The sequence below is a fragment of the Tupaia chinensis genome, unplaced genomic scaffold, assembly GCF_000334495.1.
Source record: "Tupaia chinensis unplaced genomic scaffold, TupChi_1.0 Scaffold000511_1, whole genome shotgun sequence".
NCBI lineage: Eukaryota > Metazoa > Chordata > Mammalia > Scandentia > Tupaiidae > Tupaia > Tupaia belangeri.
In genome coordinates, this window is record NW_006160024.1 from 2,914,519 (window position 1) to 2,928,058 (window position 13,540).

General features: G+C 41.9%; 1 protein-coding gene across 1 annotated transcript; it reads left to right on the forward strand.

The window, feature by feature from the left end:
• Positions 1–9,571: 9,571 nt before the first annotated feature.
• On the forward strand, positions 9,572–13,063 carry IL36RN (interleukin 36 receptor antagonist). The gene is made up of 4 exons (XM_006156664.1): positions 9,572–9,600; positions 11,316–11,401; positions 12,474–12,601; positions 12,839–13,063. The coding sequence occupies exons 1-4, from the start codon at positions 9,572–9,574 to the stop codon at positions 13,061–13,063; spliced, it is 468 nt and encodes a 155-aa protein (XP_006156726.1).
• Positions 13,064–13,540: the final 477 nt, after the last annotated feature.

Below are 13,540 nucleotides of genomic sequence, written 5' to 3' on the forward strand. Positions count from 1 at the left end.
GTGCATTACTTCCAGAAATTTCTTCATGGAAATCATTGGGTCTTCTATGTACACAATCATGTCATCTGCGAATAGAGAGAGTTTCACCTCTTCTTTTCCTATTTGGATGCCTTTAATTTTTTCCTCTTTTCTGATTGTGTTGGCGAGGACTTCCAATACTATGTTGAAAAGGAGTGGAGAAAGTGGGCATCCTTGTCTTGTAACCGTTTTTAGTGGAAAAGCTTTCAGTTTTTCTCCATTCAGGATGATATTCGCGATGGGTTTTCCATAGATAGCTTTTATTGTGTTGAGAAATGACCCTTGTATGCCAATTTTGCTGAGTGTCTTGAGCATAAAGGGATGTTGTATCTTATCAAATGCTTTTTCTGCATAAATCGATATGACCATATGGTTTTTGTCTTTTTTCCTGTTAATATGGTGAATTACATTTATGGTTTTACGTATGTTGAACCAACCTTGCATTCCTGGAATAAAGCCTACCTGATCATGATGTATAATCTTTTTTATAAGTTTTTGGATATGGTTTGCTAGTATCTTGTTGAGAATCTTTGAGTCTATATTCATCAGAGATATTGGAGTTGGTAAATTCTTTCAGGTTTTTTTTATTTGACAACATTTTTATCTTTTTTTCCCTTATGAAGGATAATCTTGCCAGATATAGTATTCTTTGTTGAAATTGTTTTTCATTTAACACTTCGACTATATTTCCCCATTTTTTCCTTGCCTGCATTATTTCCAATGAGAGGTCCAATGTTAGCCTGATGGGATGACCTTCGTAAGTAACTTGACATTTCCCTCTTGCCAATTTTAGTATATTGTCTTTGTGATTATGGCCAATCTGGCTATGAAGTGCCTTGGAGAGGATCTTCTTGGGTTGATTCTATTTGGGTTCCTATGTATTTATAGGGTCTGGATATTTGAATGCCTCTCTAGGTTTGGATAGTTTTCTTCCAGAATTTCATGAAATAAATTATCAATTCCCTTAATATTTTCTTCCTCTTCTGGGATACCAATTATCTGTATGTTGGGGTGCTTGATGGTATCTAGTATTTCTTGTATATTATCCTCATTTTTCTTGGTTGTTTTCTCAATCCTTTTGATACTTTTTTCTAGGTCAGAGGTTTTGTCTTGTACATTCGAGATTCAATCTTCTCCATGATCTAATCTACTTTCAATACTTTCAGGGGAGGTTTTAATTTCCTGTATCATATTCTTTATCCCTAACAGTTCAGTTTGATTCTTTTTAAAGGTGTCTATTCTTCTTTTGAATTGTGAAAGGACTTCCTCATGTCCTGGGGCTTGTTGTCTCTTTTCTCTTGCATCTCAATTAGTTTGGTCACTACAAATATTCTGAATTGCTTATCCTACATGTCCACCATTGTGTTTTTGGTGGGTGAGGAGGAATTGATGTTTTCCGTTAGGGTAGAGGCATTTTCTTGGTTGCTTATATTTCTTGTGCCTCTGTGATTTTTTCTAGTCATCTTTTGATCTACATATTCTTTCCTAAATTATTCAAGGTATCTCTGAGCATTCAAAGGTGTGCAGGAGTAGAAAATTTGCAATCTCTCTTCTGCTCTGCCTCCCTGCTTCTCACCAGCACCCTGTACTGTTGTCACTGGTCCTGGATAACCCAAAGTTTTCCCTGTTTCTAAAGAACAGGTGCACCTCAAACTGAGCTGCTTAACTTCACCTCAGGAGCAAAAAAAAAAAATATTGTGCATTGCCTGTTGTTCTGTCCAAAACACTGATGTCCTGGGAGTTCAAAGGTGAATGGGAGAGGGGATCAGCCATGGGCTGGAAAGGCCATTTGCTTTAACTAGTCTCCAAAAAATAATTTAAAAATCTATTTGAAAATAAATATGCAGACACCTGTATAATTAACAATTTACTAAGATAACAAAACACACACACGAAGACACCAAATTAGAAAACCAAAAAAAAAGAAATTCCTTAGCCAACTTTATCTCTTGTAAGCTTCCAATCTCTTAGAACTCTTAAAATAGACGTGGATGCTACTCTGTGCCATGCCCTTCTCTCTTCACAGGTGTCAAGCCATTCCTCAGTATTGTGGTGAATTTTGCTGTGAGGGCCAGACCAATTTAAAAAATAATCCCTATGTTTGAGTAGCTCATAAAAGGGGACAAATCTATACCACAGTGTCAAGTATCACTGGCAGAATGAAGCAAATCTGGAGCCTCCTAAGGGATGATCCTGATGCAGCTCCCCTGGTCTGTCTAGTTCTGCTATGGGTGCTCATTGCTTGGATGAGCTGCTCTGATCCTTTGTAGAAAGATGTAAAGAAAAGAGAAAAGCCTGCGTGTGTATTTGTCCCCTGCATATTTAGAGATGGTGCATCCCAGCATAACCTTCCCAGTCCTACATGGCTCATGAGGTCATGGCCTGGGCCTCCAAGCATTATCAGACCCTGCAGGAGTCAGCTGAGGACCAGGGAGAATGGGGTCAAACACAAACCCTTTCTGACCCACTGGCTTTCCCCTAGCACATTTGGCTTGCATCTCATTTCATGAAGGGCTCTCCAGAAATGGCCAAAATATGTAATTCATGAGAGTTGAGCCCAGAATCTGGAGGCTCTGAGGTACATACAGGGAAGCTCTTGAATATGTTCTGGAGGGTCTCACCTATATCTCAGGTAAAGAGTTTTCTGGTAGCTCTTGCCCTGCCCCTGGTGACTCAGTCAAGAGAAACTACCTGTGGGTGTGACATACACCAGAGCCTCACCCAATTTTTGGATGGCCCACACACTTTTTCCTATTGCAGCCTATACAACTGGCCCTTTCCTATCCCCTCAGCCCCCTGGAATGTGCCACATACCAACCACTGGTGACAAAGCAACTGTCTCTGATTCATCACCCAGTGTTGTGCTGTAGACCCTGGCTCACAGCTTCCTTTGACTTTGTGGGTGTTCCAGTGTTTCTTAAATGTGTTATGAGCCAAGTGGCACTTTCCCATCTCTCATTCACCTTGATGACCCTATGAGGTGGCTGGAGGTGGAGGAGGGAAGTCCCTGACCTAGTCAGAAGTTTCTTTTTGCTCATGGCTCCCTGGAGGCTGTGTCTGTGCACCACCACTGTCTTTTCTTTTTAATTAATTAATTAATTAATTTTTATTTTATATACTTTCACTGGACATCACCGCAGCATACAAAATGCAATTTTCCTGCCAGAATACCCTGTAGAGCAGGGCCTTCTTTGGTGTTCTAGGCTGCTAAAGTCACTCCAGATTGTGGAGTCCCCTCCTTTCTAATGCATGCCACACTCTGTTATACCATGAGACATGGTGCAGCCCCTGTCTCTGGGCCAGATCCTTTGGTTTCTACTGTCTTCTTAAGAAGTCCCTTGGCCCTCCATGCAAACAGACTTATGCCAGTGAGATTTCCTGGCCTTCACTACACACTCTACTCTTGTATTGCTTCAATCTATAAGGATTACGCAGTTTATTTTTTTATATTGTGGAATGTGAATGAGTTAGTATGAAAATGAGTACCAATACCAGGTTCATTTCTTACTAGTTTTGTGACCTTGAGTGAGATACAATTTCAGTAAGTTAGTGTTCTCTTCTCAGTTAAATGAGAATAAGAATTTACCTTATAGGACAAATGTAGTGTGAGATGGGACAATAGCTATATTGCTGTTGACAAACTGCCTGCCACAGTGAATGTGTAGCAAAAAAGAATATTTTCCCATCAGTAATTTGAAAACTCCACAACATATGGTCATTTAGCTGGGCTAATCTGGGGTCGAATCTGGGCCTAATTCCTTACTGTGTCAGGAAAGCTGCATTAGAACATACAAAGACATATTTAGACTTGAACCTGTCTCAAATTTAGGTTAACGTATACTTGGTCTCTGCTACGTTCTCAGTGTCCCTAAAGGAGTACAGGAGAGGTGGGAAAGTCAGAGGGGACAGGAGACAGATGACTGTTGGTTTGTGCCATGTGCTGATTTGACTCTTCACAGACTCTATGTCATCCTGACCTCACAACACCCCAATGATGGAGATATTAATCTCCTCTAAGTAGAGAAACAAAAAGGAGGTAGAACAAAGCATAAAGTCAGAGTTATAGCATATTTTTGAAAGACATAAAGATCATGATGCTGGTGGTAGTGGTGGTGGTGGTGACGTAGCTGATATTTAAGCACCTACTATGTTATGGTTGTGCTTCTAAACACTTGACATACATGTACTCATCTCATTCTAATAAAAATTGTGAATGAGCCAAGTGGCACTTTCTGTGTCTATGCATCATTTACCTCCATTTTACATATGAAAACTCCAAAATACAGGAAGTTAACTAACTTAACTAAACACACATGCTAGTGAACAGTAGATTTAGGACTTGAACCAAGCAATCTTGACCAGAGTTCTGCAAATTTCTTCTATAATTGACCATGTAATAAATGTTTTAGGCTTTACAGACCAGTCTGTCATGTGCAGCCATAGACAATATGTCAACAAATGAGCATGGTTGTGTTTCAATAGAACTTTGTTTATGAAATGAACTTTGTTTATGAAATGACCCACAAGGCAAAGCCTGCTAACCCATGATCTTAACTACTACAACAAGAAAAAGAAGACCTAGAAGGATTAAAACTCTCTGAGAAATAAAATAATAACCATAAACAAAATGTGAGACTATTTTCTCACCTACTAAATGTAGTTTAATATACTGTTCATTTGATGTTGATATACCATTGATTCATTGCGAGAAAAATAGAGAGACAAAGCATTAATGGGACAAAGAAGTGGGGTATTATCTGTTGAAGATAACTTTATAGTATTATCAGCTGGACTGGGGAGAAATGTAAACATGTTGGAATATTCACTTTGTGAAAACTAAAAGATGTGATTGACTGTATATAAGAACTTGAAACAAAATAAGATTTAAAAAAAGAAAATTTTCTGTCTACCAGGCACTACCCAAGTGCTTTGGCTATACCAATCAGTAAAACAGACAGGAAACACAGCTGTTTGTGTGAGCTTATCTGCCAACAGCATTGGGAGGGGATCCACATATAATATAAATATATTTATTTACATGTAATATAAATATAATGCATGGATGGATTACATAGTATGCTAAAAAGCATTAAGTTCCATGACCATATCATGAGCATGGTAAGATGAATGAGAAAGCAGGAGAGGAGAGCACAGAATGACAAATGTAGGCCAAACTAAGCAGGTGCTACCGCAGCAAAGACCTAGTGGAGGTAAAAGAATGAGCCATATGATATTGTGCTGTGGCTTTCTATTCTGTAGAAAGGACACCAGTGCAAAGGCCTTAAGTTAGGACATTTCTCTTGTTCAAAGAAAAGCAAGAAGTTCATGTAGCTTGAATGTCCTAAATGGGGCAGTGAAAGAATAAGGTCAAAAATTAATGGGAGTCCAATTGTGTAGGGCCTTGGAGGGACAGCAAGGACTTGCCTTTTACTCCCAGAGAAATGGGAACAAGAGGAGTGACATGATTTGACTTAGGGAATGTAGTTAGTTTTGCTTGCCAGATTTCCACATCTGTAAGATAGATATAAGAGGAGTAGTTACCACATAGGGAATGTACGAGCATAAAATGAAAAATTCCAGGCAAACCACAAAAAATAATTCCATAATGAGCACCAAATAAATATTTATTATTTTAATTATTATTAACTTCATTTCCCTAAAAAGAACTTACTTGCAGGATCAGCAGTTGGCATAATGGCTATGTCACTGGACTCCCATGTAATCGACTGCAGTTCAAGTCCCAGACCTGATGGCTTAAACTCCCAAGATCCCAAGAGGACAATGGAGGAGAAGGGATTGTGGCATGGCCATCGCCCCTGGGGGGTGATTTCTCGGTTTCTGTCTCTCTGTCTCTCTCTGTCTTTCAGGCAAGTGCACACACCCTATAGCAAAAAACCTCTCAAAAAAAAAAAAAGAACTTACTAACTGTAATAAACTGTGCTTACTCACTCATACAGGTGAGTAGACTAGTACTGTTAATTCCTCATTACTACATCAAGAGCAGGAGCCACTATTTAATTCTAGGGGTACAGCAATTCTCACAAAGATGGTAATGAGTCACCATGGAGAATGTTATCCTTTGGAAGCCTGTGAGATTTCTTAGGTGACAAAAAATTTATAAAAATTTGAGATGCTTCCTCTGAAACAAGGATACCCACCGAAGACAATGGAGAATAATGATGAAATAAAAAGCAGTAGAAATTGCCAATGATAATGAAACTTCCAACAATGATGGCAAGGTGTATTAGTTACCCATTGCTTGGTAACATACTATCCCCAAAACTAGTAGTTTAAAACCTAGAACATTTATTTCACAAAGATTCTGAAAATTAGGTATTAGAAAACTGTTTTTTGTTTTGTTTTGTTTTGTGTTTTGCTGGCGATTCTGGCTTCAAGTTTTTCATTAGGTTGCAAGTAAGATGTCAGTTGGGGTTGCAGACATCTGAAGGCTTAACTGGTTCCAGAGGATCTGCTTCTAGTACGGTCCACCCACAGGCTGTTGGAGAGAAGCCCCAGCTTCTCACCACTTGGGGTTCTCTGCTTGAGAGTCACTATCCCATGGCACCTGTCTTCCATCTGTGAGTGATAGAAAAAAGGGCAAGGAGGGAAGTGCAATGCATTTTATGGATTAACCTCAGCAGTGACACACTATCACTTCACTATGTAGCATATTCTTGAGAAATAAGTCACTATTTCCCGTACACACTCAGGGAAGGGGCTCGATCTCCACCTTGTAAAGGATGGAGTATTCAAGAATCTGTAATTATAATGTAAAACCATCACACATTGATGTGTGAATTATAACATTGTTAGGTAGTGCCAAAGTTTAATTTTCAAAAGCTCTCACCCAAACACATAGTGAGTAAGTGTCAAAGACTTACTACAAATTGAGTATCTGACATTATTGGCTCCTGGTGTATTTTTTTTAATTTATTTAAAAAATTTTTATATACATTCAATCACATTATTTAGCTTACAAAGTGAATAATTCAATATGTGAACATTTCTGAACATTTGATCAACAGTCCAGTTGATCAAAATATCTTCAACCAATAACACCACACCTCCCTATCCCGTCAATGCTCTACCTCCGTATCCCTCGGTCCTGTGTATTTTGTATTTTGGATATTTTCAGACTTTGGAATATTTACATATACATAATAGGATCTCTTGAAGATGAGACCAATTTCATTTAGGGTTTTTTTCCCCTTTATTCAGGATACAGCATGAGAACATGCAAGCAAGAGAGGAAATCAGAGGCAGGGAGCGATAGAGAAAGATGAGAACGCTCCACAAGGTGTAGTCATACCAGGAACCCTTTCCTCTGGTCCTGTAGGCTGTCAGATCTTGGGCACTTATGCATGCCTAATGTGTTTCAGGATGACCAGGCCAGAGATTTGAATTACGGCTGCCATGTGGGATCTGGGTTTTCTTGAGCAGTACATCTCTGCTATGCCTCAGCCTTATTTATATTTCATGGGTGTCTTCTACATATAGCCTGAAGGTAATTTTATACAAAAATTTTCATTGCAGCATTTTGACTGCAATCTGTCACATGAGGACAAATTGAAATTTTTTGCTTGTTACATCATGTGGGTGCTCAAAGATTTCAAATTTTGCTATAACCAAAAATACTAACAATATTAAGTGCTGGCAAGGCTGTGGTGAAAGCGGAACCCTCCTACACTGTTGGTGGGAATTTAAATTAGTATAACCACTGTGGAAAACGACAGGAGGTCCCTAAAAAATTTACAAATTGCTCTTTACCCAAAGGACAGGAAAACACTCCGTTGGAAAGATACTTGCACATACATGTTTATTGCAGCATTATTCCCTAAGTGCCTAATAACTGATGACTAGATTTTTAAAAAGTGCACATATACACAATGAAACATTACTCACCTATAAAGAACTGTGAGACTCTGTCATTTGATACAAAGTGGATGAATCTAGAAAATTTAATGTTAAGTGAAAAAAGCCAGTCTATGAAAGACAAATACAGTATGTTCCCACTTAATATATATAAAATGTTTGCACCTTATGGCAGAAATGGAATGATCTGAAGGCATAATAGTAGAACCAGAGACTGTATGGAGAGGAGAGGATTGTAGAGGATTAGGTGGGAGGGTCTCAGCAAAACATTTAAGACACAAGAATGTAAGGTTCTTTGTTGAAAATGAGAGATTGGTAATATCCCTGATTTGATATCACACACTGCATGCATACTTTGAAAAACCTTACTATATGTCATAAATATTTATGACAATTAAATGTAAATAAGAAAATTAGAAAAAAAGATGTTTGACCCAACATGGTTTCCAGTAAAATAAAGGCAATATAAAACACCAAGAATAGGGACCAGCAGTTAGCGTAATGGCTATGTCGCTGGACTCCCACAAAGTCGACCGCGGTTCATGTCCCGGACCCAGTGGCTTAAAAGTCACGCCAGGCATGTGTGTGTGTGTGCCCAAGATCCCGAGAGGAGAATGGAGGAGAAGGGATTGTGGTGTGACCACCCCCCCCGGGGGGTGATTTCTCGCTTTCTGTCTCTATGTCTCTGTCTGTCTGGTGAGCGCACGCACCCTATAGTGAAAACCTCTCAAAACAAACAAACAAACAAACAAAAAACACCAAGAATAATGGATTGATATAAATAAATGATGTTGCATCAGTGGGATACCATGTAGCTATTCAAAATCATGATGTCAATATTCATATTTTATATGGAAAGATATCCTGCTGTTTTGCTACATGAAAAAAGTAGTTTGAGAAGAGTATAGATTCTATGATTTAGTAAAAAAAAATCTACCTATGATTACAAATAGAAATGTGCAGAGGGAACAGCCTTATCATTGGTTTTCTGAAGATGCACTTACAGAAGATAAGTAGTTATGGTTTTTCTCTTTTGCTGATCTGGATTTTCAGGTTTTTCTAGAATGAACATATAGCCTAGACATCTTCTAACCAGGAAAGCCCCACCTCCAGCATCTCTCATAGATCTGGAAAAGGCAGGCAAGCAGGAAGGAAAGAAGGAAAGACAGAAGGAAGGAACTTGATTGCCCTAAAATCAAGTTTCCTTGAGTGTTCTTGAAGATCTGGAAAGCCCCAAGGAAATTCTCAGAATTTCTGGAAGTGGATTGTCTCCTGAGGCATCTCTTCTGTAGAGAGATGATGAATGGTAGGTGTTTTGGAGGCTTAGGATAATGTGAAATCACCCTGGGAAACCCAGCTCCTCCCCAGGATGTGGCAGTCCAGGGCTCCTCCCTACCCTACTTCATTACTTAAAAGGTGGAGGCATCCTTAGAGGAGGCGGCAGACACCACAGGCTCCTACAGGGAGAAAAGAGCATCTGAGGTATTCTTTTGGGTGTTGGCAGGACTGGGGGTTTCTTGACCTCATACAGAGGAATCTGTGCTCCATGGAGGCTGTTCTTATTCTGAGAGGCTCAGGAGGCTGCTTGCTACCCAGACCCTTGCCAGCTCAGCCTCTGATTCCACCTAATATTTTCCAGTTTGTTTCAAGATAGGGGAGTCTACATTCCGTGGAGCTCAAGATGGTCCTGAGTGGGGCGCTGTGTTTCCGGTGAGTATCTGTTGTGGTGGTGTCCTCTGGAGGAAGTGAATTCTGGGTAGACCTATCTTCCAGCCTGGCTAGGAAAGCAAGGAAGGTCTACAATTGCTCTGTTCTGGGGCTCACGGAGATGAAGGGCATCTTAGATGCTGTGGTCAACATTTCACTGCCTTAGTCTGGGACAGGTCACATGTGAGGATTCCCTGATGCTAAGGGCTGAATCAGTGAACCATCTGGTCTAGAGCAGCTGCTTAGTCTATCCATAGTAGGAATGGCAGTCAGAAGACCAGGCTCAGATCTCTGCTGCTGCCACCTACCACAGCAAACACGTCAGTCCAGCCACTCTGTGCCACTGTCTCCTTGCTGCCCTTTAGGGAAAACAAACAAAACATATAAACAAAATACTAAGGAGCGAGCAGCTGATTTCCTTGAACTGCTATGTTGTACTGACTCCCTCGGGTCTCATGAAGGGCCGGAAGCCCTGAGCAACTTCTCCAGAATCACTAGAAGGGGAGTGTTGCCTGCAGCATGTTAGTACTCTGCTATGCTCTGGACTTTACGACTGAGATGACAATAGTCCTTTCTCTCACTGAACGTAAAGTCTAGTACTTCCCAAAGTGTGTTCTATGGGACTCCAATCCATGAGATGCTTTACAGTTGAGCTCTCTAGTCATGTAAATGTGGGAAACACTGCTGTTTATGCCCCCTTCTAAGAGAACCACAGTTAAGCTCAGCATCTTAGTGACACAGAGGCTTTCTGAAGTAATGCAACTTCCTTTTATCTTTGTTGGTCAAACATTGAAGCAGTCTATACACTTGGATACTTTTCCCCCATACTCTTTTACCCTCTGGGAAACTCACTTGAGGAGACACCTTTCAACTCACAGGATGCCAGAAAATTGATCAAGACTATAGATGGGAAATAACTTTGGAAAAGTAAAATGAAATAATTTCAAATTAAAAAAAAAATCTCTTACCTGAGCTAGCAGGTGGTGTGGTGGTTAAGGTGCTGGATTCTCACATGAGTGACTGTGGTTCGAGTCCTGGACCTGGTGACTTCCAGGTGTGTATGCATGCATGCTCAAAATCCCAAGAGAAGAATGGAAGAGAAGAGATTGTGGCATAGCCACCGCTCCAGGGAGATGGTTTCTCACTTTTCCTTTCTATCTCTGTCTCTCTGGAGAGCCCACCTGCCCTAAAGTAAAAACAAAAATGAACAAGCAAAATATTCCCAATTTAGTAGGGAATATATGTCCCAGAGGAAGTTAATGTACCTTGAGGTCTTCAATAATAATTGAAGAATCAGATTCTAATTTAGAAAAGGCCTAGATACTATTGAGCCCATTGCCTTGGTCTAGCAATGGGGAGACTATGGCCCAGAGAGGCCAAGAAAATTATCTTTTGTGCCTCAGCAGCAATGGAGGCAGGGCTGGAAAGAGCTGTGGTCCAGTTTTTCTTCTAGCACACCATGTGGAGTACATGGAGGGTGTAGAAGAGATTAAGTAGTGTGAAGGATCAAGCCCAGACTCAGATGGTAGGTTGGGGGCCATCTCATTTTTTGGCATAAGACCAGTAGGATTAGGAGAGAAGTTTGCCCCATTACTTCTTGTACAGTGGGAAGTGGGAGTAAGGACAAAAATGCCTGAAATTGAGGTTCTCTCTTAAGATGACATAGGCTGGAGTACCCATCCCTCTCCTAACAGTTTCTTCCTTTCCTCCTGTTTCAGAATGAAGGACTCAGCATTGAAGGTGCTTTATCTGCACAACAACCAGCTTCTAGCAGGAGGGCTGCATGCAGGGAAGGTCATTAAAGGTTGGTGGTGAAACATGAGTTTACTTTCCTGGATCTTTGCATTCTGAGCGGAGGGGGCCTGGAGAGGGCTTAGACTCATCATGAAAATTAGCACATGCTGACAGCCCCCAGACCTGACCCAGTAGCTAAGGCCTCCTAAAACCAGGCTCTGTGGAAAAGCACGTAAAATAATATACTTTCCAGCAAACTGAGAACAGCTCCAATGAAACCTGAAACCTCTGGACAGAGGTGGGAATTATTTCTAAAACAGTTTTTCATGCCTTTGCAGGTAGATTTAGGTCAACTGCTCCATTTCTCTGGGAGCAGAGATGAGGATAGAACTAAAGCAGGCTTTCTACTAGCTTTTTACTCCATAGGGCATGGGTTTCTGCCTCTCTATGCTGGGATTCCTCTGCTGTCTCAGAGTGGTGGGACCCAGAAAGCAAGTGGCACTATCTAGTCTTGTGCTTACCACTCTGTTCTATGCACTGATGCAGGTCTTTCTCAACCAATGTACACTTGCCCACCTGGGATACACTTATGGAGCACTGGGGCCAGACAGATTCTTCAGGTTGTGTATACATGTATGTATGTATAGGTGCATGTGTGTGTGCATGTCTGTGCATATGTATTTGCATGTGTTTGTGTGTGTGTGTGTATGTGAGCAATGTGTTGTGTGATGCGTATAGGCGTGTGGGTGGTAGGAAGATGTACAGATCTCTGCTTTCAGGGATCTCACAAAGAGTAGGAAAATACCTCAGCAACTCTGATCAGAGGCTTATCAAAACAAGTTTTGGAAAAGAAGACTGAGAGTCAAGGGGACTAAAGGGAGTTGTTGAATCTACCTTAGGGTTTAGAGCTGACCCAGAACAAGGCAGGTAACATGGGACATGGTACAATGGGCTTCTGTATCTTGATGTCACCCTAGGCCAGCTAGCAGGAGACCAGCCTTCCTTGCATGACGGCCACTAAGAGGCTTCCCTCTGCCTGCCCCAGAAGAAGATTGTCTTACACGGCCCTGCTCCCGAGTCCAGGTTGGGGTGGGTGGGGCTAAGAGCAGTCAAAGTCCCTGCATCTGGCTTCCTTCTTGTAGGTGAGGAGATCAGTGTTGTTCCCAATCGGTGGATAGATGCCAAGTTCTCTCCAGTCATCCTGGGTGTCCAGGGAGGGAGCCAGTGCCTGTCGTGTGGGACAGAGAAGGAGCCAACCCTGAGATTGGAGGTGAGTCCTGCTGGGGCATTCTTGCCATCTGGTCACTAAGCCTCAGATGCTGAATGCACTGGGGTGGGAGTCCTGCCACCTCTGTGCTTTTGGGACACTCGTGCAGGTTCTGGCTGATCACAGCTCTGCCTCCTGCCTGAGGAGGCCCAGGGAGGAGGTCCCAACCCAGCCTAGCCCTCCCACCACTCCTGCTCTAGTCCCTCACCTACCCTGCCCGTTGCTTCTCTCTACTGGCAGCCAGTGAACATCATGGAGCTCTACCAGGGTGGCAAGGAGTCCAAGAACTTCACCTTTTATCGGTGGGACAAGGGGCTCACTTCCAGCTTCGAGTCAGCCACCAACCCGGGCTGGTTCCTTTGCACTGCACATGAAGCAGATCAGCCTGTTGGACTCACCAGGATCCCTGAGGATGCTGGCTGGGATGCCCCCATCACAGACTTCTATTTCCAGCAGTGTGACTAGGGCAGTGTGCCCTGAGAACTCCCTGGGCAGAGCCAGCTTGGGCAGCAGGTGGAGGGTAAAGGAGATCCATAGGGGGCCACCATCCCTTCTTCTCTCAAGGCCCCACTTCTGACTTACAGGGCACATGGCCACTCTCTCTTCTCCTGGTCTCCAGTTTGGGTAAATTCTCCTGAAATTTGGGGCTCAGTCTACAGTTTCCTTCCCTGCGGGGATGGTGCTATTGGTGTGGAACCTTATAAAATCATATGCGATTAACTGGGAATAACATACAAAAATTTCTAAGGGGGTTTGGAGAGAGGGATGGTGGGAATCATTTCATACTTAACAGTAACTGACCTGTAACCCACAGGATGGCTCGTTCCCAGTTGTCTCATAGGGCCACCAGCTCCCCACACTATATCCTGTCATTCACCATTGTGTAGGAAAGGGAAGTGTTCACAGAGTTAGGGACCCAAGGTTCTAACCTACCCCACTCTT